We start from the raw sequence: 26,027 nt of genomic DNA on the forward strand, positions 1-26,027 counted from the left end.
TAGAATGACATCTGGCTAGACTTGAGAAATTTTACCAATTGGGGTCTACTTTTAAAGTCTGTCTGCTCTAACAACTCAGAAACATCTACTTGGTACCCTGATTCAACCTCATCGGTTTGAAACCCGTAGCTCGTCCGTGAACTTGGCCAGCCTGTGGAAAAGCAAACCCCAACTCCTCATCATTGTAAATGGCCTGATGGATCGGGAGCAACAACCTTGGACGGTCCGCCAAAGGAGGCCTCTGCTGGCAGACGGTATGAAAGTTGTCTTCACGAACCACCAGTGCGGGGATAGTGTCAACTTGGAGAAATTGCCTCACAGTGCTCATCTTGCTCTGCAAGAGACGTTTGTGGAATGCACTGCCTCGAAGAACTTGGAGGACATCTGCCAGATCGATCTTCCACTTGAGACCAAGCTCATGAGCGTGACAAAATTCATCAAGTATGGCCTTGTAATCTTCTGCTGTCAAAATATCCGGATAATGAGCAATCATTCGGAGAACCATTGTTGCGCTGGCTCGATGATTGCCATCAATAATGACAGGCATCCTCTTCCCGTCCTCAAGTGGCAGTGTTGGGTAGGTCGAGACTGCGATGGGGGCAATGCAACAACCACCTTCAGACTCGTTGAGAAGCATCTCCTCCACAATGGTTGCAACATGGGTCGAGATGGAGAACTCGGAGCGTGGGAGTTTGTCCAGGGGCACATACGCATAGGGCAGCTGTTGGTGGCCCGTGAAATGGACATGGCTAATCCCCTCAAGCAGTGGACAACCAAGAAACAACGCTTCCTGTGCCGCTTGAGCGATAGCGGCGGGCCAGTTGGCCTTGATTGCATGTGTTCTTGGTGCTTGGTGTGCCACCGCAGCAACTGACGACAGCATGCGGGCAAAGCATTCGACAGATTTGTCTGGGATATTCTCCAGGCCTCCCAACGGGTCTTTGAGGAGAGAAAAGATTTGCAGAAAAGCTTCTGCTTCATCTTGAGTCGCTTGGCTTTTGCATAGGCGTGTTGTCATTTCCGACAGCGCTCTGGCCCAGAGCTGGCTGGCAAGACCTGAAGCGATGCCGTCTGTTTCATAATCCACCGGATTTGTGATGAACGATGACTTGTGAATGCCTTCAGTCTGAGCTGGCCTCTGTTTTTGCATATGGCGTATGATCCAAAGTGTCTGCTCTTGGGCTCTCTCTTTCAGCTGGGGAATTGCCCGTTTCCAGCCAGCCATTAAGGCCGGAGCCTGGAGAACCTGACATATCGTGGGTGTAAATACCGTAGGAAGACCTCTCTCAGGAAGGTTTGCGAGCATGAAGCTCATTCTTCCAAGCTCCGTCTCGAGATCCCCATGGTTCATCCAGTCATGGTACGTAAAGTGTTGGGCAAACACTGTCTCGGCCGTGGGGAATAGCCTCGGTGGGCGTGTGTCCAGAGTGAATGCTGCATCGAAGACTCGAAACAAAGCCAAGTCGACAAGATCTTGAAAGGAAGGAGAGAAGAGGTCCCGAGGCAGTGGTCGCTTCTCTGGAACCACCACGTGGCTGCCGGGCAGCTTCGACTTGCTGGGTTCCAGCGACGCCGAGGCTGGTGCTTGAAGAGGAAGTTGGAGGACCTGCATTGTTGTAGATTGATCAAAATGGCCAAGATCTTTGCTCCTCTATCTACATGAAAATGCAAGACTACTTCAAGGCTGGCTTATAACGGCTACAGAAAGGGTGTACTAAGGCAACGAGAGACATGCCTAGGCTGCTCTAACACCAGGAGCCGGATACTGTTACGCCTCTTTCTCTGCCGTTACGGATCTCCGCTTACCTTACCAAGCTGGAAACATATTCTAGGTAAGATTGGGCATGTTCGATTGTCTCATAGCCGGCATGCAAGAGCGAGTTTGAGAGCCTTGAGGGACACTCGGTCCAGGATCGGACTCCATCGGACGTAAGACTGAGGCGAAGAGCACGCGTGGCGAGGCAGCAAAGAAGTTGTACTCCATAGGATCATAGTACATGGACTTTACAAGCAAGCTCCAGTTCCTAGCCGTTTCACCTACAGGGGAGCTCGTGGGGGCTAAAGCAGGTGAATGATATTACTTGCACCGGGTCTAATACCACTTTCAGGTCTACAAGCGTCCGCAAGGCCTGGGTCCATCGGCTTTTGGTACGGCCGATCCATTCCGTATTCAGCCAGTCTGTGCTTTCATGATCTGTTGCATTAGTGAGATTGGTGCGTGTTGCTCATACAGGCTACAGTCACAGTTGAAGAGGTTTACAGTCTGAATCATCAGCTGAGTAGAAAATTGTGTAATGTGATTGTGTGGCAGTTCAAATGGCTTATTGGTGTTTCAATAAGACATCACTTCAAAGCATAATCACAGCATAAATGTCAGCCGAATCTGGCATACGGATCATCAAGATTTGTGACTGGTGAGATTCGGAGATGCACGATGTGACTGGAGAACCACTTGTGTCTGAATATGGCATGTTGCACAATTAGGCATGCCAATAGGGCTTTACGCGGCAAGTTGTACTCGGCATTGCTCATCTCTATTGCATATTAGCAATCATAGAATGAGTAATGAAAAATCGAAGCACGCTCCCCATGGCTTCTCTGACCATCCTCCTCGGCACGTAACAAGAGGCAGAAGCCGTGCATACGCATCAAATCGCCACGCCCCTGAATACCCAATACCCCCGGAAAGTACCTTTGTTGACATCCAAGCCAGATCTACGTCAAGATCACCCTTGTAGCGGTGGAGTACCACCAATTGTTCTCCGCCCGGGGTGAACCAACACATGCCATCAGCTTCCTCTCTTGCACCGCCATAAGTTCCTGTGGGACCATACCTGCAGCCATGTGCATCCCGACCTTCCCTCTTCTCTCCCTCCAGTTGTGGGGAAATCTGTTGGCTCGGCTCTGACCGGGGACTTGAGAAGGATTGAGGCCATTTGACCCGTTTCCGGGGGCGGGACGGGGATAAGCTTACAGGGTACGAACCAATCGGGGGATTGGAGTGCGGGTATCACATCCCAGGGTCTTTTTGGTCGGCCCGTATTCGCTCTGCGAGGTCTCTTTGTTAGTGCTCGAGCTGGCAGGGACAAATGTCGCCATGGTTGGTTGGTAGGTAATCCTTTGTCGGCTATAGGCGGTGTCTCACTCGCCACCAGCTTTGTACTGTGCGTCGTGGCTTTTGCTGAGTTTGTGTTCTCCCTTCAAACCTTCACTGGGTTCCCGCTGCATCAAAAGCCACTGGCATTAGCACTTTAATCCTATGCCGGAGGAAGAGAACCTGCTTGGGATTAGCTAGGTATTGAATATCGTACCATTTTGCTATCTTTTTTCCTCTTTCACCCTTGTGGGCAACATGAACCCCTCTTCAGAGAAAGAGAGCCCTGAACAACTCACAACGGAGCCTTCTGAGAAAACCCCCGGGCAAAACGCCAATGGCGTGATGAATTCTTCTGCCACTGAAGCCCAACCTCCAGATTCATCGGCAGTCAGTGCTCCCGAGACTGATCAAGAGGAGCCATCTGAAGACGACCTAGCAAATCTAAGGCACATCAGCGGCAAAATTCCAGTCGAAGCATGGATCGTTGCTTGGTTCTCCGGGGCTGAAAGGTTTGCCTACTATGCATTGCAGGCGCCGCTACGTAAGTTGCATCTCTCCTAGTCCACACCTCCCATCTAACATCTAAGAGAAAACTACATCCAAAACCCTGCTAGCGGGTTTGGCCGTCCAGGTGCATTAGGTATGGGTCAATCAGTTGCTACCGCTCTCAACTCTTTCCTAAGACTGGTGAGCTTCACGACACCTGTCTTCGCTGGCGTGTTGGCGGATGGGCATTGGGGGCCATACAAGACGCTAGTTGTCTCATGCGGGTAAGTTGCACCAAGCATAAATGGTGTTATTCGTCTCTGATCTGGTGTAGACTATACTTCACTGGCATTCTATTGCTTCTCTTGACCTCAATTCCCCCAGCTCTGGATGCTGGCGCCGGTCTTGGGGGCTTGATTGGAGCCTTCATCCTGATAGGTCTCGGCGTTGGAGGCGTCAAGTCGAGTGTTGCCCCATTTACAGGTAATATTATACCCGTATATATCTATTATATTGATGCATCTACTAACTTGACAAAGCTGACCAGGTGCGGATCACTGGAAAACAAATCCAGACGCTTGACTCTGGAGAGCGTGTCATCGTGGACCATGAAGTGACAGTGAGACGCGTATACAGCATCTTTTACTGGTGTGCCAATGTTGGCGCACTTTCTGGTCTTGCGAGCGTCACCATGGAAAAGTATCTCGGTTTCTGGACCTCGTTCTTGATGTCTCTTGTTGCTCTCGCTTCAGGAACTGTGGTGCTTATTCTTGGACGCAACAGATTTTGTCAGTGATATTCGGCTTTGTTCCCCGAACTAAGTGGATGCTAACATTTTGTGTAGACCGTCGAAAGCCCGAGGCAAGCTTTCGAGCCAAACTTCTGAGTGCACTTGGATGCGCCATTAGAGGAGGTTTCAACTTGGATTCTGCCATGCCCGCGGTACAGCTGGAGAAGCATGGACGCACCGTTCCTTGGGATGACCAGTATGTGGAGGATCTTCGACAGGCCTTGCAGGCATGCAGAGTATGGTAAGATTATATAATCCAATCCCATCTTATTCAGATAGCTGACAGAAATCCCAAGGGCCATCTATCCCATTGTTTGGCTATGCTATGAACAAAATCAGACCAACTTGGTTTCCCAATCTGGCCAAATGGTCACCCACGGGATTCCAAACGATGCTGTATCGAGTCTGAACCCCATATTTGTGCTTATGGCTGTTCCTCTATTCGAACACTGCGTGTATCCGTACATGCACAAGCTGAAGTTGAACCCAAGACCAACTGTCAGGATGACCCTCGGGTTCATCATGATTGCCTTCTCCATGGCGATAGCCGCTGGTGTGCAGCAGGCTGTTTACAACGCTGGCCCTTGTTACAACATGCCTCTGGAATGCGCTGCGTCAAGCGACGGCCACATTCCAAACCAGGTCAGCTTCACGTTGCAGATACCTGTACATGCTGTCAGCGCTGTCGGTGAGGTATTATGGTCCGTCTCTGGATCTGAGTATGCATACAACAAGGCTGCGTCACATATGAAGTCGACGCTTCAGGCGGTGACGTAAGTACTCAGTTTCGTCATTTCATCAACAATGATCCGTGGCTAATACTTGATTCAGTATGTTGACGCTGGCTTTGAACTCCGTCCTGGGACTTGCTGTCTCTCCTGCAGCCCACAACCCAAACCTCGTCATCTTGTTTTCCTCGTTTGCTGGTGCCATGACGGTTGCTTCAGGGGTATTTGGTTGGTTCTTTTGGACTAGCGACTAAACAGGCATGTTATCCATGGAGTTGTGGAAAACTTTTCAGTTGGATAGACAAAGGCTCCAATAGATCCTCAAGTTCATAACCTTGAAGTTGATCGAGATCACATGGGGCCGGGAATAGACATCAAGAACCACTTCTACAATAGAGCTTGCCGCTTGGGGGTCTATGTATCTGCGTATACGGTCATTCGATGGATCATTCTCGCAAATCAATCCTAATCCTCTCCTCGGATATAATACTCCGGCCTTGCCCACCATACCATATACCGTCTTGGCCTTTGCAAGGGCTCATGCAATGAAAAGCTCTGCAAATCAGATGTCTGCCTAAAATAGAAAATTTTTGGTCTTTTTAGCTAAAAGCTTGTCATGGTCATTCCACACAAGCTCTCCTACGTGCATGATTGGGTATTCTTGCCATGGATCGCCTTTCGCAGATAATCTCAATGTAACCATATCAGAACGCAGTGAAAGGAATTTCCGACGTATTTTAGTTTATATTCTAGACATAATTAACACTGTATTTCCATTCATACTCTATAACGTAGGTACCTGTGCTAACACGCGTGTTTCTCTTCGCACCCGAGCCACAGGAGGCTGTAGCTGCTTCGATCCCTGTGTCGGCATTGCCGTGTGCTGTCTAATCGCCATCGGTAACGGCGGCTCCGACGGCAGTTCCCTTATATCGGAAAGTCTTTAACTGAATAATTGAAATCGACACGTATTGAAGCTGGGGTTTTGCAGTGATATGCTGGAGTGGGCGCCTCTAACATCGCGTCCCCCTAAAGTCGTCCGTCAGACGCGAGGGTTTCCTTACCACGGCGGATAACACAAACTGAAGAATGACACGATCTTAGTCTTGGACCATATGGCAAGTCTGTGTTCTTTGATGCTTCTATTAATATCCTTTGATAGCGACGGCAGAGCGTTGTTCAATGCCGAGATAAGGTGAGTGGCCTCTCAGCAGCGACCGGCCTCATAGAGTATTATCGTCAGATTCTGGGATGATATAGGGGTCTTCTGGTCTTATTTATTGGCATATTAATATATGTTGCATAGTCTATCGTACGAGTCACGCTCTGCCGCATATCTGTGCTGAATATCACTGTTTCAGCATGCGCCCTATCAACACCACGCTCCCCTATACCTCAGCAACGTGTAGCTGCATGTGCGACCGAACAAATGATATCGAATGTGAAATAATGTTTGATCTTCGTAGTATTTACTCGATGCTGGCGCCTCAAGCTTACGCCGCATGTGATGGCGCGACTCGGCTGTGGGTTTGTGAGCAAGAATGAGCAGTTAACCGCCTGATTCATATCGCCAACCCCGCTCGTAGATGGCTGGAATTGATATCATCATAACAGATAAACGGTATATAGCATCACCTTTCCGTCTTCCACAAGACTGCCTGGTCTTCAAACAACCTCCTGTATTGCCAAACTGCCCGTGCTCAGTTCTCCTGTCCCTGGAACCTTTAATCACTCTCCGCACCCCTTCAACATCAAGCTTAATCATGCCCTTTACTTCCAAGGCACTCGTCACATCCAAGTGTCTTTCTTACGGACATGGACGGTTTGGTACCAGAAGACGGCATTCTCTCAGCTGCCCCTCAACACGCAACCAAACTCCGCTATGGCCTCAAAATCCCCGTCCCTCCCCTCACGAGATCTTGGGCATCGAAGCTGGGAAGCCTTACAACAAAGAGCGTTTTCGAAGGCTTATCAAGTTGTATCATCCTGATGTGCACGGCCAGAACCCCTTGGTCAACTCTCTTGCCCGAGCAACGCGCTTGGAACGATACCACCTCATTATCGCGGCCAACGAGCTCCTCAGTGACCCCAGCAAACGAAAGATGTATGAGATGTATGATGTAGGATGGGCTTTCAAGAACCAATACCGTGGGCCACCTACTCCGAACCCAACATCCACGTGGCCAGGGTCGGGCCCTTACACGTCGGCCGCACAAGATTCTGGACATGCCGGTTGGACGGGGCACTGTGCAACTATGCGCCAGGAGCCTATATACATGTCCAATGGTGGATTCGCCATTCTCCTTCTTTTCATTGCCATGGGCGGTGCCATTACACAGCATGAGCGAGCAAAGAAGGCAAGACTACGGCACAAGACATTGGAACTTGCTTTCCATGACTCCATCCTCATGGGTCTACAAGACATCATCTTTTCCTCTGGTGATAAACAAAAAGACGAAAGGGTGTTGGAGTTTCTAGCTCGTAGGCACCTAGGCCTAGTTCGGACTCCTGGTCATCACCACACGCTGGAGAGCGGACTAGAGGATAATATCTGCCGACACTGACGGTTAAGTACTAAATGGCCGAAAGGGCGATGATCATGATTGCACTCTTACATGGTTGCTTGGCGCAGTTTCTTTTGAATGGCTCGGGGCATGGAACAAGGACTCAGAGAATGGCACTTATCTATTTAATGCAACGGCCTCGAATGATGTTGTATAGTTCTCGTTGAAGCCTGCCCCATACAAAGGCTTCTTTCGACATGTCACATGTGATCGACTCCAATTGATACAGCCATTCGACTGGATCCAAGTCTTCCCAGACGCAAACTCTCACATCATACAATAGGGCTGGAATCCTACAGTTCCAGTCGCCAAGTTCGGGAGCTGCGATCCGTCAGACTTGGCAAAGAGCTAACAAGCCATCAACGGAACTTGCCGCTCATTTCATCTTCCAGCGAAGCAACCATGGCATATCCTCTTACGCCTTTCTCCGACACAGGCCTGCGGGATTCACAATTTGATGTTGGCGAGGCATACTTGTACGTCATATCCCCGTGTCAGCCTAGCCTAAACTGCTTCCAGCACAAGTTGTCTCCAGGCGCCAGTCGAATTCAGCCCAGTCTTTGGTCCGTCGATCTAGAACTTGGTGGCTTGGAACAGCCGGCCTCTACTAGTTCCACTCCGAACGCCTCATTCCATGGCAAGGCAAACCAAGAATCAACACGTGATTATTATTAAACCCCGCTCACAATCCAGCAACCGCATCAGTCCAGCGTGCAACCTGCGCCAAGGTCGGGCAAGTCCATGGACCCCCTCTCGATAACGACAGGGGTTCTCGCCCTTCTCGGAGTATGTTACAATGTCGGCACAGGACTCAAAAAGCTGTACGATGACATCGAGGCTGTTGACGAGACGGTGGCGGCCATCATCGAGGATGTCAAGGCCCTTACCAAGGTTCTCAACACCATGAAGACGAGCTTCGACGGCGTGGCTGGACCTTTGACTGGGCATGTCGGAGCTCACTGGGAGAACATTTACTCCAGTTTGAAGGATGGAAATGAAGCACTCGAAGGCCTTTACGAAGTGGTGAAAGAGGTCAGCAGGGAGACATCAGTCCTCAGCGGGACAAGGAAGCAGATGCGCCTCAAAGCTGCCGAGGGAAAGATTGGGCTCTTTCGGAAGCAGATTCAGTCTTTCCGAGATACCTTACAGCTCTCCATGCAAGCCCTTATTCTGTGAGTTGCGCCAGCCTAGCCCCGATGAGCGGTGAGCTAACCAACACAGATGGAATCAAGTATCCATTCAAGGTGCAAATGATCGCATCTTGCCCAGTCTCGAGGATATGCAGCGCGAGATCCGAAGCCTTGCCGTCAAGCTGAACGAGCGCATCAGCACTTTGCAGACAACACCGGCTGCTGCTAACCCTCAGTTAGACATGAAACCTGCAGAGATCGCAGCCATGTCAAACCTGAGAAACTGTGTACGATCAGCTGCCACCATCGTATCCTCTGCTTCAACCATCTTGACACTCGACCGGGACGAAGAGGCGGAAACCTACTGTGGCTCTGACTGCGGTGACGTCTTGCCAAGTCAGACCAGCGAGTCTACCATGGCCTGGTTGCAAGACAGCGTTGACAGAGGACGGATACAAATTCCAGGATCTTCAAGACCGCCACAAGAAGATGACTCCGACTCCGACTCGGATCTTGACCTCGATCTTGCTCTGGGCCTATATCAAAAGGCACAAGTCAAGTATCAGTCGACGGACTATGAAGGGGCTGAGCCGTTACTGCGCAATTGCCTATCGCGGCTAATGCCCATGACCGAACAGGGCCGTACACGACCACGAAAGTCAGATCTCCCTTCAGCACACGAAGTCCTGTCTCTCTTCTGTCAGACATGCATCGGCCTCGAGAAGTGGGAAGATGCAGCCACCGCTATGATCGACAAGATCGCGCTCAGCCCACACGGCCTAGAGGGCAAGGACGAAGCGGCTTTGAAGGACATTTCGACACTAGTCATGGTTCTGTACGCCAAGAAAGACTACGTCCAAGGTCATTTATACGGCCGCAAGCTCCTTCGCGGATACCGGAAGCTCGGTCCCAGCGGAGAGGATGGTGTTGAGCGAAGTCTGACTCTGCTTGTCGCCATCTGCAAAGCCAGCGGCAACACCGACGAGGAGCAAGCCTATTCCATCATGTTGGAGAACCTCCGTGAAAGGAAGGCAGCTCAGACAATGCCTATACCCGTCATCGAAGAGGAGAGTTATGGATGGAGAGACCCAGCTATTCCCGTCCCTGAAACAGAAGAACAAGCGACGTCGCCTCTGACTGCTGATGGAAACGCCTTGTTACCGACACTAGAACTACCTTACAGACCTTCGACACCAGTTGCATACTCTGCTCGGGCGTCTCCAGAGCCTCCTCCTCCGCCAAGCATCTCCGCAGTCACACCCCAACGATCCTCTATCGCCTCCTCTTCCTCCGTCCAGACCACAGTTCAATCTCCAGATAGTTTAACTACAGCAGTCCCACCGATCCGTCCAGCTACTCTAGTCATTCGCGGCGAAGCTGAGAAGCTTCTATTGTCGAGTAAATACTACTTTGAGAATCATGAACGACTACTACGAGCCCCAGTCAAGAGAAAGCTGGTTATCGTGGGCGATACGTTGTCCGGGAAGAGCTTGTTGCTCCAGTGAGTACACCTCCGTTCTGAACAGGTCATTTATTAATCATATGCATGTAGTCATCAAGCGCATGGTAACATTGACAAGGTATAAGCCACCGGAGGCATTGTTTGACTCCCCATTTTCTCTAACATGAATTTTCTCCAGGTGGCCCATCTCCAAGAGGCTGCAAGCTTGTTAGAAACCTTCTACACAACTGTCACTCTCGCAGACATAACAGTCGACATGACCATGACCGACACGCCGGGCCAGATGGACTATGATCGCTTGCGTCCTATTTGCTACCCCAATGGCAATGTTATCATATTGACATTTGACAAGAGCATTCCAGAGTGTTTCGACAATATCGAAGAAGCGGTTAGACTCTATGTCAGTTGCTGGATGAATACTGCTAATCCGTGACCGATCAGTGGATGCCCGAGATTCAACACTTTCTACCTAATACTCCCATCATACTTGTAGGCAATAAGAAGGATCTCGAGCACGACCCTAAAATAATCCAAGAAGCGAAAAAGATAGGTTACCACCCAGTCACCTATGAAGAGGCAAGCTTAGAATCTTGACGCGTGGCAGACACATGCTGACCAATCTATAGGGTGCAGAAAAGGCAGCCAAACTTCCAGGGGTGGTCAAATTCCTCGAGACTTCTGCCAAGACTGGCGAAGGTATCAAGGAGGTGTTTGAGTTCGCGGCTCTATACGCTTTGCTGGGGACAGGCCAGGAGAAACCCCCAAGTATCTTCAGGAGACTGTTCTCAAAGAAATGAGAAGGCAACCAGACCGAATGTGTCTCCGCATACAGCTGTGTGTCATCTTCCATACAGCTTCGCTGTCAATGACATTGTCTTTGTTGGACATGCTACCTATGCTATGTTGGAAGTGAATGAAGTCCTTCCATCCTTGAACTGTTCAACCACACGCCCATTCATTCACGGCAATGGCTTCTGGCCGTAAGTGACATACCTATCGAGATAGTCAGTAAACAGGCAAAGTTTTACATTAGGAATACATACATGTCACCATTTGTGAAGTTCTTCTGATCATTGATAGCGGCACGCATCTGAGGAATCAATACTGTGATCTCTTCGAGGCTCCAACCCAGGATCTGGCTCATGGGGTAAGTGGCAAAGCCACCCAAGCTCATGTCCATGTAGAAGTTGACGTATCGGCCCAGTTCCTTGAGCTTTGGGTCCTTGGGCCAACCACCGTAGGGAAGTTTAAATGTCTTAGGGGTGATCTTAGAAAAACCGGCCTCGCGAGCCCAGTTCTCCATTCTCTTGTCTGTGATGTCAAATGTGTGCCCCAGGCGATCGCCAACGTTGTAGAAGAGCTGATCCCACTGCTTAAAGATGCTACCTAAGTTAGAATCCTAACGCAAGGGGGTAGAGAAAATACAACGGGGCGTTAAGGCAATGCATACTGGTCCTTGTCCACCTTGATGGCCGGGTTATCACAGCGCAGTGCGATCCCCGGTTCCATGTGCTGAAACCAGCCTCCTGGCTTAAGGAACTTGAAAAGCTGGCCATAGAGCTTAGGCCAGTCATCGATGGCGCCGTGGAGCGAGCGGATGTGGATAAAGTCAAATGACTCGGGTTCGAAGGTCCAGTCGAGTTGTGCATCGTCGATCTGAAAGCTCACGTTTGGTGGAATCCAACTGGGCTGCGTAGGCGAGATGTCGATGCCGATGATGTGTGCCGAGGGGAAGATATCTGCCATGTCACTGTCGCTGTCAGGGTGGTAGTGATGATCTGTCGGTTGTCTATACTCACATTGCCCAAATACCTGAGCCTGTACCCACGTCTAGGATCCTCTGCTTACTTGTAAGTATGGGCAATGTCAGAATATCTTTAATCTTACCTGTGGATTGTCTCCAATGGGTGGGAGGTAGAGTTTATCGCCTAAGAGCATGGTGATCCAGTGGTGACTATCAGCATGAGTTAGCAAGGCCCTGTGGGTTGCCAGTATCTACCATACCCAACGTCAAATCCTTCCACATGCTTCTCATCATTGGGAGCCCTATTACGGTTTCAGCACATCAAATGGTAGATATTGTTAGTCTATGTACCAGTATTCCGTCGTCTTTGAAGATTGGTAAGTTCTCCCGTGGATTTTGCGATACTTGAGAATACTGGAGGTGATGGATGCCGTTGACTCGACCCACCTGAGCTTTCATACTTATCAGCACATTCTTCACACCATTTTCAGATGTCTTCGCAGTTTCTCGACCTTTGAGAGTCTATGGCAGAGTCGCCATCGTCACCGCCAACAATGTCGGGGTCCTGAGACGCACGTTAGCCCTGAAGTATACGGGTATACGGTGTTTAGAGAGCACTGTAGTAGAACCTATACTTACAAAATCGATTCTTTTTTCTGTTTCTTGCTGATCAGCCATTGCTAGCTGTGCTTTCTTTGTTTTGCTGTTGATTCACCTGATCAACCAACATGCAGCAGTGAGGGGAAGGTTGCGTGTTGGTTGTTGGAATGCAGTTGGCAACCAGGATCCCACCAATCAAGTACCCTTCAACGTCGATGGCTAACTGCTGTCAAGTCATGGTAAAAAAAAGCTCGGAATAGGAGTTTGTGTCGTGCCTGAGTTGGTTGGTTAGACCTCTGATTGATCTGTTTATAATCTCGCAGTTTAAATTCAACATGAAGTCACAGGCCAACGACAAAGTAAGCATGTTCAGATTGGCAATTGCTTCAATGATATCTTATCAGCTATACTTCAAGTACATAGTTGAGTTTATTGTTTGTGAAGACAGTTCTACGAGAACAGCTCGATCAAATATTTACAAGTACAAGCCCACATCCAGCCACTAGTTCCCACAGCTCTGGCCTCGACAAGTCAAGGCCAATATGCTATGTTGATATGGCGAAAGCCTCTTAAGAGGAAGCCTTGTCCAGGTTACCATCAAAGGTATCGTCCTTGAAGGGCACAGTCGCCTTGCCAAAGTCGGCGCTGTTCAGCGCATCACGAGAAGCCTGGGGGATCGCATCCCAGTCGACCAAGGCAAGATCACGACCAAGGGTTTCGGTGAACTGCAGCTCGTGGTTGGTAGGAAAGTTGGTAAAGTACTCGACCTTGGGTCGATCGCCCTCACGCTGAGGAGAGTCGGTCTTCTTGTAGCTGCCGTGACCAGAGGCCGCAGCGCTGACGAGTTGGGCGCCGGCGCTGTCAACAAAGATGACGACGTTCTCCCAGTCGTGGCGATGAGCACCAGTCGAGACTCCGCTGTTGGGCATGTCCTTGGGCATGTACCAGGCGTACATGATGGCGATTTGTCCGTTGCGCTCCTTGGCGCGAACATAGGTCTGTCCCCTGCCCTGATCACGGCAACCACCAGTAGAGCTTCCAGTATCCTGAAGACCGCCACTGAGACTGCGTTAGTTGCTATCCGAATCGCGGAGTGCACGCTTACTCACCTGGTGTTTCCATCGGCATCTACAGCAGGATAAGACTGGCAGCCGTGGGCAATGTGAAGGAACGGTTCAAACTTCTTGATGGCATCTCCGATAGCACCAGTCTGAACTGTCTCTTCAAAAGGCTGGACAGCATCATGGTTGATGACGGCGCGGGAATGAAGAGTGCGAGCCAACAAGGCCTCGAAGGGGAACGCGTGCACCTGTGCAGCGAGGGTAGCAAGAGCAAGGATCGACTTGGTTTGCATTTTGGCAGTGAATGTGGTGGGTTGAAAAAGAAGGTATTTGGTCAACAAATAGTGTAGTAAAGGAAGGTGCTTTTGTGAAAGACAGTGGTGAATCTGGTGTTGAATGTGATCAACTACGAGACCGGGACTGCCTCTTTATAGCTTTTGGGATGATGATATCTCTCCTCCAAAGACTCAGTATTTCCTGTTAAACTCAGTTTCCATATCCATTTGACGATTTTAAGTTCGCGGTGCGTTTCAAGTGAATTCATGGAGTTTATGCATTTTCCAATTCGCATCTGAAGCTCATGTTTGTCACCTGCCAGGCCATCAAGCCTCCTCCAATAGGATAATTTGGCCCTCAAGTCCTTCCTAACCAACCTTCCGCAATCGGTCTTAAGGCCATGGGCTCATCGCCTATCCTGGCAGCACGTGTTAGATGATGCTAAATCTGGACGAAGTTGACAGGGATGCCGCGGGAACTTTTGCGAATCGTACGTAATTCGACATGTGCGGATACCACCACATCAAACCATCCTTGTCCCGGTCGCTATTGATATTCTCGAGACGTTAATGATTGTAAAGTTTACTTGGCATCCATATATGTCGATTCGAATCAGCCCTTGTCCGGTGGTACGGTAAGACCGACACCTCCGAAGGCCCGAAAAACCGGGGCTTTGTAAGTTGGCTCACCGTTGACCGTAAACTCTAATTCCACCTTCAACTTGTTATTGGGTAATAGGCGCCTTGTTGGTGGATATCAAGAGTTTCAGCTGTGCCATGGCGGCAGAGCTGTACCGAACCCAAGCCTTGGCAGGGGTAGACTCAGTTTCGGCCAGTCTCACTAGCTATAACGAGCCTACGTCAGTGACAGGTAAGCGTGCAGTAAACTGATGGAGAAGAGATGACAAATTAAGCTTAACAACTCCAGGTGTGTCGTGGCGTGCCGACCCGGACACCCCGAACTCAAGGCAACAATGGTGACGTCTTCAAGCTGAAAGATCATTACGCGCCATCTCCACTCTCGCATCCGAGCACAGTCTCAGGAGCGAGACTTGCTTATCAGTTCATCGTCCTCGGCTTCATCAAGTGATACTCTTCGGCCTGTTCAGCATCCAAAGTCCGGTGTGGTGTATCGGTTATCATTCCGCGTTTTCACCGCGGCGAGCGGGGTTCGACTCCCCGCACCGGAGCTTTTTGAGGCGCGTACGGGCTCGTGTCTTTTTACGGGAGACGGGGTTGGACCGTGATGTCAAGCTGGTGCAGGTGGTGACTCAAGCATCAGTGAAGCTAGAGAAAGGGCTTTACTGGTCTCGTGGTGGAAGCTTCTTTTTGTCTGACGTGACATTTGGGTGGTGGCTATCGTCGTGGCACCAAGGGAAGAGTTGGCATGTTTGCTACTAAACACTACCACGAGAATACTGACTTTGGCAATTTATTTTAATAATCAGGCTCTTAAACTGTAGGGTACCTTGTTATCCTAAGCTCAATCCATTACAAAAACAAGTCCTACGAAGTTTGTGATAATAACGGCAAAAACCGGCGGGCCAAGTGCAGTCACCAAGCCAAATCAAACCAACACAAGCAATTTTCGTTGTCGTTTAAAATCATGCTTATAATTAGAAAACACAGCTTGAGTGATTCTGCAGATGCAAAAGCAAGGAACAAAAGAAAAGGGTAGAGACAAACATTTGTTTTGTCTTTGCTCTTGTGCTCTCAAGTTTACTCTTCACCATAGGGTAGATGTCGTGACCAGTTTGTCCCAGCCATTACACCCAGAGCGCGCGTGATTACGTCAGTCGTCAACCGCCTACAAGACCATCATCCCCATTCCGTCCCTGGTCGAGGTCATACATGACTGGGAAGAAAAAGAAAGACCAAAAAAATTGATCACGCTGGGGATCGAACCCAGAATCTTCTGATTCGTAGTCAGACGCCTTGCCATTGGGCCACGCGACCTCCTTTGTTGAATGAAAATTTTGGTCAGTCACGAGCTCAAGTGGCGCGTGCGCTTCAGCGCCATCTCCGCCATGTCCATGTCATCACATTCAAGCAGGACCACGTCAATAGTAACAGAGCATCTATCATTGAGAAGAGTACAACATATTGCATCCATCGCGTACAATGAGGCCTATTAGCCCTGGCCCGCTCCGAGCCCCAAGTGTTGAAAGCCCACCCTCTCACATAGAGCTCCATTCCATCATAATCCACACATTCCCATTCCCAACTCTCGCCCAGTCACCATAGACAGTGGTAGGCCAACTGACAGTCTCACCACAAATACCCATTGCGCATGGAATCCTCCGCGCTCGAACGTAGATGTAAACATGCGACATCAAACAAATCGCACCTAAGCAGTCGGCTCATCTGATGGCTGTCCAGAGCTAGCCTCGGTGTTGGTGGGCTGCGCGCGCTGTCCAATCCGCTGTACAATGTCCCTGAGAGAGAATCCTCTCGCCTTGAGTTCGCCATCCAGAGCGTCGATAGCAGGGGCACCAAGCACCACGAGACTTCGAAGCATGCCAAGGTGTTTCGCCTGCAGATTGAGTGACCTCCCAGCCATGCTTAGCTCCCGTAGCTTGGGGTGAGTCTCGTCGATGAGAATCAAGGCAGGCAGGGCAATCTGTCGAGCTTGTTCGAGTTCCATGGCGGCAGCTTGGCGGTCGGACTCGGCCTGATGCAGCTCGGTGGCGTTGATGGTGGTCTTGTCCCAGTGTGCCTCTTGGAGCGCCTGAAACTTCTCTTCCGAGATCTGCTCCCACGTTTCCTTCGCATCATCGAGGGTTTTCTTACAGTCCTTGAGCTTCTGTTCCTCCGCCAGCAAAACAGAGATCTTTTCCTCCATCGTAGCAAGGTTGGCTTGAGCAGACTTGTGGCGGTCCAACGCTCCCCGGTGCGGTTCTGTTCGCAGCTTGAGCGACTCGGAAAGTTCAGCAAACTCTTGGCCCATTTCGATGTGTTGGCGCTCTATGGCTCGGATGTATTTGGCCAGAGCTTCGAGGAAGGCGGGCGTAGCGTGCATAAGGCTCGATCGAGTTGCGAACTGATCACTCTGGTTAGCTGATGATACTAGCGACAGCAATCAACCATGCAATAGGTCTGAGAGCGACTAACCAAATCTTGTGAGGCTGTACCATCATCATGGCGAGCACGCTTGCTCGGGCAGATGCCTGTGGGCGTAGCAGACCGTTCTCGCTTCTTGATGTTGGGGCTGTCAGCCGGGAGCGTTGTAGAGGAGGCCAGAGGGCGGGCGTCAGACGCGGTGTTGGTGGCCAACTGAGCAGAAGAAGCTGCCTGCGAGGGCTTTGGCATCATGAAAGGCAGCTTATGTTTGACTGGGGTAGACTTCTCGGGTTCGGGTTGGTGGTGGTCATTGTCGACAGTGAGTTCATCCTCGTCATCGGTCCCGGCGACTTGTTCCACTCGCTTCTTGCCCTTCCCTTCCTTCTGCGTCGCATCGTTGGTCTTGTCGCTGAGTTCCGCTCGCTCGCTTTCGCCAGCATCGCCAGCATCGCCATTGGGAGCAGGGTCAGCCACCTTTGGGGCAATAGCGCTCCTGCGTCTGGAGGCTGCGATCGACTTGAACTGCGGGTCAACAAACTTGTCCTTGGCTGCCTTGATATCGCTCATTCGAAGCGAAAGATCGGAATCATCTTCGTGAGAAGCAATGCTGTGGCCCAGAAATGCTTTGACATCGGTGATTTCGAACTCTGGGTTGGCGTCGGCGTGCTCAAGAATCATGGCCAGAGTGCTCAACATGGTGCATCCCTACTGCTTCGGAAGAAACTCTGCCACCCATTCCCAGGGCTTCTGGCCGATGACGGCCTCGATCCGCTTGAGGGAACGCTTCTGTCGCTCGGTGCCCTCGAAGTTGTCGGGCCATTCACTGTTGTCCGGGTCCGAGGCCGGGAGCCCGGGGGAAGCAGATGACGGCCGGGTACGGGCTTTGGCATCGCTCTTTGCCATCTTGTCCGAGTATCACAACGCGGTTTGGTGTATCGAGTGAAACCTTGGGCGCAAGCAGTGAAGAAGCGTGGGTTGGATTGTTGACATTTGGTGGTGTGAAATGCGATAAACAAAAGGTGGGGCAGAGGAACGCGTCGCAGCTGGCGCGCGTACACGTGATCTGATTCCCCCAACTGTGTGGCCCATGTTTGTGTTGTGGCATAACTGCATCGCTGTGAATAAAACATGCATAAAACAAACACAAGATGTGAAAGGAGTTTTCAATTGCAGGTTGAACTCTGAAATCGTTCAACAACTCAAAGTCAGGCATCAGTTCAAGGTCTGGCGATTGAACAGACCCACAGGCAGGTAAGCAGAGCGCAAATGCGCAAAACTTGCATCCTCAGAGGGCGGTTGGTTATTAGGGGTCACATCAGAAGTTGTTGAAGCAAGATCTATCATTGATGCACTACTTAATGTTGAGAAATAATTCTGCGTTTCGATAAAGAATCATCTCCAGCTCTTCTTTCTTTAACAATCTACTGGCTCGCACTTGCTCGATCCATTCAACCCCATCCTGCATCCTGAGAAAAGGATAGTCGATGCCAAACATGATTCGATTCAACTTGGTATTCGGAAGCATACACGCCAACGGGGCAACGCCTTTCAGTGAACTAACTCGTGGTAAACCAAAAGTTCTCGGCATAAACCTGTTGGAAGCTTCGATTTATCGGGCCCCAAGTTGCGCTGAATCACTGGACACGTTCCAGGAAGCGGTCAAAAACGCCTGCCGCGTAGAGCCGGAGAATGTGTGTGACAGTATCGAAATGCCACCCGAAGGCGAAATGCGACATGCCAATACTCGCTTGAGGGGAGCAGCTCCCCTGGTACCAGTCGGCCATGGTGCTTGTGGGCATAGTTGGATGTAGGTAAAGGGGAACATCAAGCTCCTCGAGAGTTGCCCAAAAGTTGTTGTACTCAAGTCCCTCGTAATATCTCCCTCCCGCGTGATTCGCAGCGGCTGGGTTTCAGAGGAGGTCATAGTGACAAATAATGCTGGTGTTGGCAAGATGAGGATCATCTAAATTGGGGAACCACTCTGCGCAAAATTCGGCTCAGGTTACGGCGGCGACCACTCACAAAGCTAGGCGACAAAGGAAACATTCCAAGTCGATCTTCGTGTTATATATTTACTTGTTTTAGCTTCACTACTAGTCACTAGTATATCTCGTGGTGAGATAAAATCGAGACTATTAACTCGTGCTTTGGTTGTGTTCGATGTAGCGGGTTGCCTATGCCAGTATTACCCACCCTACTTGGAGGTTTTATTGGTCTCTAACATGAGGTACGCGGCAAGAAGCTAGACCTCTCATGGGCTGTACTGATATCCAAGCGATGGGCTAGATGGCCAATCAAGCATAAAGAAACGTATTTGTGACTATGTCTGTGATACGCGGTTTCTGCAAGCCTCATCCCCGTGGATTGTCCCGGTCTGATGCCCCGCTGCTGCCTGCGTGTGCCCGAATTCACGTAGAAAGGGGTCTGCAAGCCTCTATTTGCTTTATTGGAGACGTATCTTTAAGCCCCTGGCTTGGTCCTATTGGACTCAGCTCTGGTCACATATTGACATCCAGCTGACTTGTCATCTGCCTTAGATACCTTGTAGCCCTCGATGAGTTGTATTTTACTTTCAGCTTCCGCTCTCACACGGTGTGGCAATGTGTTTCCATCACATCTCCGAGACATTGCGGAGAAAGTCGACATTGGCGAGTGAGTGGTGTTTTGGCAAGGCCAATCACTATTTGCTGTCAACCACTCGTCCGTCTAGGCAACACTGACTGCATAATGAGGCGCTGAATATTTGCGCCTCTGCCACTGACCTCTCAGCTGATCAAGTCACAATTCCAAGTCAATCAGCAAGAAGGCATGAGACCAAATTCTATAAAGACCTTCAGATGTCTGGCTTGGTGTTGGAACTTCAAACTGCATCCCTCACTAAACACTTCACTCTCACTCCCACTTCCAAATCCCCCCTTTGCCTGTCTGGCTGTCTATCATTTGTAACCATGTCTACTGAAGTCCCTGCCACTGATTCAGCCTCTGCTGCCACGGCTGGGTTCTCCCAGAAAAACTGGCGTTGGTGTCAGAAGTGCGCATCCCTTTTCTACAGGGGAGAAGCTCTGTGTGTTCCTGGGGGCGTCCATGACCATTCCTCCAGCGGCACATACACCCTCTCCCAGTCTGCCGCCGGTCAAGAGAACTGGAAGTGGTGCAAGAACTGTCAAGTACTCTCCTTCACTGGAAACGGCGTCGTCGGCCCTTGCAAGGCCGGTGGAAAGCACGACGTTTCTGGCAGCGGAAACTATCGCCTTCAGCAGAATGGGGATGGCCAAGCCGACTGGCGCTGGTGTCGCAAGTGTCAAGTCTTGTCGTTCGCTGGTGGGCCAGTGGGCGACTGTCAGGCTGGAGGAAAGCATACCTTCACTGGAAGCGGCAACTACAGCCTCTGCATCGATGGCAATCCTCGTGCTATAGCAAGCGGTCAAGATCAATGGCGTTGGTGCAACAAGTGCCAGGCCCTGGCCTACGATGGTCACACTTGCTGTCCTGCCGGAGGAGCCCACATCAGCACCGGGAGCTGGAACTACACACTGATTGGCAATAATCCTGCTGTGCCCAACTCTCAGAGCGGGTGGATGTGGTGTCACAAGTGCTACGGTCTTGCCTATTCCAAGGCTTCCTCTGCTGGAACCTGCCCTCGCGGTGGCACACATGATCACGCTGGAAGTGCTGACTATGCCTTGCCCATGAACGTGGGTTCTGCTGGAGGCCAGAACCAGTGGAGTTGGTGCAAGTGGTGTCAGCAGCTGTGGTGGAGTGGAAATGGCCAACAAGGACGCTGCAGTCATTCTCCCATTGGCGGACACTCCAAAGATGGGTCTGCAGACTACACGCTTTCTCATGAACAGAACTAGACACGGTATTTGTAGATACTCAGCTGAGAGCATTGTCGAGGAGACATGAGCCTGGGTATATGAATGTGCTTTTCTCTCGTTCTTGAGTTGGTAGATGGAGGTTGGATCTGAACAATTCTGGGAATACGAAACTAGGGAACAAATTGGCCACTTCACAGTCAAGTTCAAGTGACGGCAGATCACGAGATGAAGTACTCAATGTGAGTGAGAGTGCCAAGGCCCCTGGCTCATTGCCGTCACGGCAGAGATAGGCCCAGATCGACCGACTCTAGGCTTGGCTTCAAGGGTACCTAGCACAGAAGAGAGGCTCGTGAGCACATTGAGATTGCTCTAGCCATCCCTGTTGTTACAGATTGAACAGGTCGTGCCTTGTGAGTCGACATCCACAAGACACATCCAGATGGTTTCCTTTCTTGGGTGACTGGCCGACCCACGGAGCATGTTGATTGGACCATCTTCCACCTTTAGGGGTCTTAATTTCATTTCCCCCAGACTTTCCGGAACAACGGTCTCACCCTCCGACGGAATGGGTCCCCTCGTCGGCCCTGATGCAACCTCGGAGCCTCAGCCTCCGGGCCCGAACTCGGTCTAGAGCGGGTCCAATCGGGCCATGAGTTCTCTGTTCTGAGGTTTTTAAGTAATTTCATTATAGTTCTTTTCAATAATGGCTATCTAACTCACCAAGACTCGGACATTGTCACTCCGAGCCATTGTTGTCAGTCGATTACCAGTCTCCTTTCGGGCTCAGGACCTCCGGGGGTCTTCCCTCCTCAAGTTCAATGGAGAAATCCTTCCGGAACAACTCACGGCTGACGGGCCGTATCAATGTGATCAAGAAGTTGAGAGAAATTGAATGGAACGGTAGAGTGGGAAGAAGGGCTTGGTCAGAGGGTCTCACGATGGTGTCCTATTTCGCCAACAGCCTTGCTGGACGAAATGGTTTGACTGTTGGCGAATATAAGAGCAGCCTGTTTCTCCTTTCATGATGATATCCTCAGCTCAGCGCACTCTTAGCTCAGAACACTCACTCAAAGTCTTTGTCAAAAGGAACTGAACACCATGCGCTATCTCCTCTCCCTTAGTGGCCTCACTGGCCTTGCTCTGGCCCAGAACGGGGCCTGGCAGCAATGTGGAGGCCAAAACTGGAGCGGCTCTACCACTTGCATCTCTGGTTACACTTGCAGCTTTATTAACGACTATTACAGCCAGTGTGTGCCAGGCTCTAACCCCAACCCGCCTTCTACTACTCTCTCTACCGTCACTCAGCCAAGCTCTTCTCCCACCAACAACCCCAACCCAGGAACGGGCAAGTTCGTCTGGGTTGGTACCAATGAGGCTGGTGGTGAGTTTGGAGAGAATAATCTGCCAGGCACTTTGGGCAAGGATTACACCTTTCCAGACACTGCCGCGATTGACGTAAGTCTTGCCACTAAGGATGTATTGCAGTACGCATACTAACATGGCTCATCAGACTCTGATCGGTCAAGGATACAACACCTTCCGTGTGCAGCTCAAGATGGAGAGGCTGACGAGCACCTTGACTGGTAGCCACAACCAGGCTTACCTTGATGGCTACAGCAAGGTTATCAACCACATCACCCAGAAGGGTGCCTATGCTGTTCTTGATCCTCACAACTATGGCCGCTTCTTTGGAAACGTCATTACCGACACTTCAGCTTTCCAGACCTGGTGGAAGAACCTTGCCGCCGTCTTCAAAAACAACGACCGCGTCATTTTTGACACCAACAACGAGTACCACAGCATGGACCAGACTCTTGTTCTTAAGCTCAATCAGGCAGCCATCGACGGTATCCGCTCGACCGGTGCCAAGCAGTACATCTTTGTCGAAGGCAACCAGTGGTCTGGTGCTTGGTCCTGGCCCGATGTCAACGACAACATGAAGGCTCTCACCGACCCCGAGGACAAGATTGTCTACCAGATGCACCAGTACTTGGACTCTGACAGCTCTGGCACTTCTGAGGTCTGTGTTTCCTCCATCATTGGCGCTGAACGGGTCAAGGCAGCCACAGCCTGGCTCAAGAAGAACGGCAAGGTCGGTGTTCTCGGTGAGTTTGCCGGTGGAGCAAACAGCCAGTGCAAGGCAGCCGTCCAGGGTATGCTCGACTACCTTGAAGACAACAGCGATGTCTGGAAGGGTGTTCTTTGGTGGGCGGCTGGTCCCTGGTGGGGTACCTACATGTACAGCTTTGAACCTCCAAGTGGAACTGGCTACCAGTACTACAACTCTCTTCTGAAGAGCTACGTCTAAAAGTTGGGGGAGATGAACTGTTCTGAGGGCAGCTATTGGTCCAGTCGTCTGATATTGTCAACCAGAGGCGACACTGCAGGATGAAAGATGTAGGTAGACAGATTGACCAGGAATAAACAAACATTGAGGGACTTCGGTTACCAGATAAAGCTCACATGTTGCGAATAGAACTCTTGGCGATCGATGGACTCGTCATCATCACCCGATAAGCCACCATCAAACAGAGCTCTCGACAAAGGCTTCTTTTCGCAGCTGTGTGTTTGTGCTTAAGCGACGTGTGGTGTGGGGCGGGCGTCAGCATCGTCAAGCGCGAATGTTATACCCTGATTTGTCTTGCTGACGCTGATGTTAGCTTTGCTGGGCTGGAGTCTCGTGTCTGAAGGACAAAGTCATGGAGATGGGAATGAAAAGGCCTGAATCAAGGGGCCTGTGTGTTTAAAACGGATATCCCAGACAGATATTGACCTCTTTCATGAAGACAGCAAGATGAGATGGCGTCGACTTTGAAACAACCGCACAATGAGCTAACTGAAATCGTCGTAGTTGACGCTGGGTCCTTAACCGAGGGTGCCAATCGCCACTCCTGCTTTGCAATCCCAAGGCTGGCTCGGACTTTTCAGCACTAAAATCTCACCTTACATGAAGAACCCCTGCAACAGCGTGTGTCCTAGTTTCGTGGCAGCTCAGCGCTAAGCGAATGGCCTGGGATAAGTATCTGCTAGATCCGATCAACTTGGGCTAATCTTGATCTTTTGTTTCCTTCTCGTGCTAGACTCGACGAGTCATCTCTTGGTTTGTAGTGACCGTGGGGCACCTGGTCTTAAGCCATGACACAAAACGTGACAACAGCCTCAAATGGCTTTCTCTCCTTTGTGGCAGAGGACGTTAAGCAGTCACCCGCAAGGTACTTGACTGGGTTGGCGTTGCTTTTATCCGTCATCTTTCTACAGAAGCTCTCATCTCCTGGTCTTGATGAGAGGGAGCCCCCCTTGCTCAAGCCTGGCATTCCTGTCATAGGCCATCTTATTGGGATGATGAAGCACCATGGTGGCTACTTCCAGATCCTATTGTAAGTCAAGAGGAGAATACTCCGAGTCGTTGTTGATGGGCAACCGGACTTGAGCTGATGGGCCAAATTTAGTGACAAGACCCGCGCTCGGATTGGCACCTTGCCTATCCTTGGCGGAAAGCTGTACATCATCTTTGAGCCTTCCATGGTCCAGTCAGCCTACAGAAACAAGAACCTGGCATTTGAGCCGTTTGCCGTTGAGTTTGCTCAGAGAGAGCTCGCCATTTCAAACGAGGCAGCCAGAATCGTCCGAGAAACCAATCTCGTTCCTGATTTCTTTTCCGTCATCACCAAGTCAATGGCGGGAGAGTACACACATCGGATGAATGCCAATGCTCTGAAATATGTATCAAAGGAGCTCGAGGCCTTGGGAAGCAGCGAGCCCTTGAAGATCCCAAACATGTATCTCTGGGTGCGAGATATGATGACGATTGCCACGACGGAGGCCTTGTATGGGCCTGATAACCCTATCAAGGGGAACCCTGATTTGATGGAAGATCTCTGGTAAGTATCAACACTGAGATACTACTCAATGGCCACTGAAGCTTGGGTTGCGCTGACCATCGTTCAGGACCTTCGAGGCTGGCTTGACTGGAATCTTGCTCAACGTTTTCCCAAGCATCACGGCACGAGCTGCCCACTACGCAAGGGCCAGACTACAAGCTGCTTTAAGAAAATACTACGGCGCCATGAAGGACCAACACGAGGATGCAGCTCAGATTGTCAAGGGTCGAGCGACAGTGCTTCGCAGCTATGGTATCGGCGCCGAAGTCGGTAACTTTGAGCTTGCTTTGCTTCATGTGTCGACAGCCAACACTATCCCTACGCTCTTTTGGTTCATGGCACAAATCTACGCTCGACCTGAACTTGTCTCTCGCCTGAGAGAAGAGGTGGTGCCTGCGGCACAATACGGGGATGACAACGAGGTTACTATCGACATCACTACCCTCGACCAAAAGTGTCCACTACTTGTCAGCTGTTACCGTGAAGCCATCCGTTTATCTAACCAGACTGTGGGTAACCGCAGAGTTATGGAGGACACCACCATCTCCGACGGAAAGGGTAGTTCATACCTCCTCAAGAAGGGTCTCAACGTGCAAATGTCGGCCCAGGTTCTGCACACATTGCACAGTGTTTGGGGCAACGACGTGATGGAATTTGATCCCGAGAGATTCATCGAAAAGGGCGGAAAGGAGAACCTCCAGTCTGATCGAGCAAAGAGGACGTCGTTTGCTCCCTTTGGCGGTGGACGTCATCTGTGTCCTGGACGAAACTTTGCCTTTGCTGAGAACCTTGGGCTGATGACTTGTCTCCTTCTTGGCTTTGACGTTGCACCCCTAGACCAAGACTACACAGAATTCAAGGTTCCCGCCATGAAGGCGTGTGTTTTCTCTGAAGCCGCAGGCAAGCCGGAAAAGGAAGGCGAAGGGTTTGGGATCCAGATTCAGAAGAAGAAAGGTTGGGAGAAGACCAAGTGGCGATTTGTGTCTTAAGAGTGTCGACACGAGAATTTTATGCGAATAATTCATTATTGGTATTTAGGTAACACGGTTGCCTCGGTGGTAGACCGTCAATTCATAGGATGATACGGAGTAGCAGCGTTCTCTCCATTCAAAACCTGCATTTAAATGCTTCTATGAGCCTAGGCCTCAATCTAGCTGATTCTCCTGTGACACCTGATGCAGGTCAGCAGCGGCTTGCAAGGAGCCTCTGGTTGTCAACTGGCAAAAATTTGTACGTATGGGTGTTTCCATTTACCCTTTGAAGGATTTCTGTTACATAGTTTCTTGTGTACTGAGTATATTGGAACTTGTAGAAAACATGTTACACTTCAG

At 50.5% G+C, this 26,027-nt stretch overlaps 9 protein-coding genes across 9 annotated transcripts; 5 read left to right on the forward strand and 4 right to left on the reverse strand.

The window, feature by feature from the left end:
- Positions 1-85: 85 nt before the first annotated feature.
- NCS54_01400400 (Hypothetical protein) lies at positions 86-1,612 on the reverse strand (the record flags this gene model as incomplete). The annotated part of the gene is made up of 1 exon (XM_053159169.1): positions 86-1,612. The coding sequence occupies one exon, from the start codon at positions 1,610-1,612 to the stop codon at positions 86-88; it is 1,527 nt and encodes a 508-aa protein (XP_053015144.1).
- A 1,740-nt stretch (positions 1,613-3,352) lies between these two features.
- Positions 3,353-5,355, forward strand: NCS54_01400500 (Hypothetical protein; the record flags this gene model as incomplete). The annotated part of the gene is made up of 7 exons (XM_053159170.1): positions 3,353-3,638; positions 3,687-3,867; positions 3,918-4,066; positions 4,123-4,371; positions 4,428-4,614; positions 4,670-5,146; positions 5,205-5,355. The coding sequence occupies 7 exons, from the start codon at positions 3,353-3,355 to the stop codon at positions 5,353-5,355; spliced, it is 1,680 nt and encodes a 559-aa protein (XP_053015145.1).
- A 1,509-nt stretch (positions 5,356-6,864) lies between these two features.
- NCS54_01400600 (J domain-containing protein) lies at positions 6,865-7,665 on the forward strand (the record flags this gene model as incomplete). Its single annotated transcript, XM_053159171.1, has 1 exon — positions 6,865-7,665. One exon carries the CDS (start codon positions 6,865-6,867, stop codon positions 7,663-7,665), a length of 801 nt encoding a protein of 266 aa, XP_053015146.1.
- A 402-nt stretch (positions 7,666-8,067) lies between these two features.
- Positions 8,068-11,054, forward strand: NCS54_01400700 (Helo-like-N domain-containing protein; the record flags this gene model as incomplete). Its single annotated transcript, XM_053159172.1, has 7 exons — positions 8,068-8,141; positions 8,394-8,837; positions 8,887-10,296; positions 10,348-10,375; positions 10,436-10,645; positions 10,699-10,833; positions 10,884-11,054. 7 exons carry the CDS (start codon positions 8,068-8,070, stop codon positions 11,052-11,054), a joined length of 2,472 nt encoding a protein of 823 aa, XP_053015147.1.
- Positions 11,055-11,216: 162 nt separating this feature from the next.
- On the reverse strand, positions 11,217-12,679 carry NCS54_01400800 (Hypothetical protein; the record flags this gene model as incomplete). The annotated part of the gene is made up of 9 exons (XM_053159173.1): positions 11,217-11,250; positions 11,301-11,639; positions 11,708-12,007; positions 12,057-12,097; positions 12,145-12,211; positions 12,262-12,303; positions 12,353-12,448; positions 12,514-12,566; positions 12,641-12,679. 9 exons carry the CDS (start codon positions 12,677-12,679, stop codon positions 11,217-11,219), a joined length of 1,011 nt encoding a protein of 336 aa, XP_053015148.1.
- A 491-nt stretch (positions 12,680-13,170) lies between these two features.
- NCS54_01400900 (Hypothetical protein) lies at positions 13,171-13,955 on the reverse strand (the record flags this gene model as incomplete). Its single annotated transcript, XM_053159174.1, has 2 exons — positions 13,171-13,660; positions 13,711-13,955. The coding sequence occupies 2 exons, from the start codon at positions 13,953-13,955 to the stop codon at positions 13,171-13,173; spliced, it is 735 nt and encodes a 244-aa protein (XP_053015149.1).
- A 2,329-nt stretch (positions 13,956-16,284) lies between these two features.
- Positions 16,285-17,900, reverse strand: NCS54_01401000 (Hypothetical protein; the record flags this gene model as incomplete). Its single annotated transcript, XM_053159175.1, has 3 exons — positions 16,285-16,977; positions 17,049-17,702; positions 17,730-17,900. The coding sequence occupies 3 exons, from the start codon at positions 17,898-17,900 to the stop codon at positions 16,285-16,287; spliced, it is 1,518 nt and encodes a 505-aa protein (XP_053015150.1).
- A 4,013-nt stretch (positions 17,901-21,913) lies between these two features.
- NCS54_01401100 (CBM1 domain-containing protein) lies at positions 21,914-23,123 on the forward strand (the record flags this gene model as incomplete). Its single annotated transcript, XM_053159176.1, has 2 exons — positions 21,914-22,270; positions 22,326-23,123. The coding sequence occupies 2 exons, from the start codon at positions 21,914-21,916 to the stop codon at positions 23,121-23,123; spliced, it is 1,155 nt and encodes a 384-aa protein (XP_053015151.1).
- An 827-nt stretch (positions 23,124-23,950) lies between these two features.
- Positions 23,951-25,685, forward strand: NCS54_01401200 (Hypothetical protein; the record flags this gene model as incomplete). Its single annotated transcript, XM_053159177.1, has 3 exons — positions 23,951-24,192; positions 24,265-24,696; positions 24,764-25,685. 3 exons carry the CDS (start codon positions 23,951-23,953, stop codon positions 25,683-25,685), a joined length of 1,596 nt encoding a protein of 531 aa, XP_053015152.1.
- Positions 25,686-26,027: the final 342 nt, after the last annotated feature.

The sequence above is a fragment of the Fusarium falciforme genome, chromosome 12 (genome assembly GCF_026873545.1).
Source record: "Fusarium falciforme chromosome 12, complete sequence".
NCBI classification, from domain to species: domain Eukaryota; kingdom Fungi; phylum Ascomycota; class Sordariomycetes; order Hypocreales; family Nectriaceae; genus Fusarium; species Fusarium falciforme.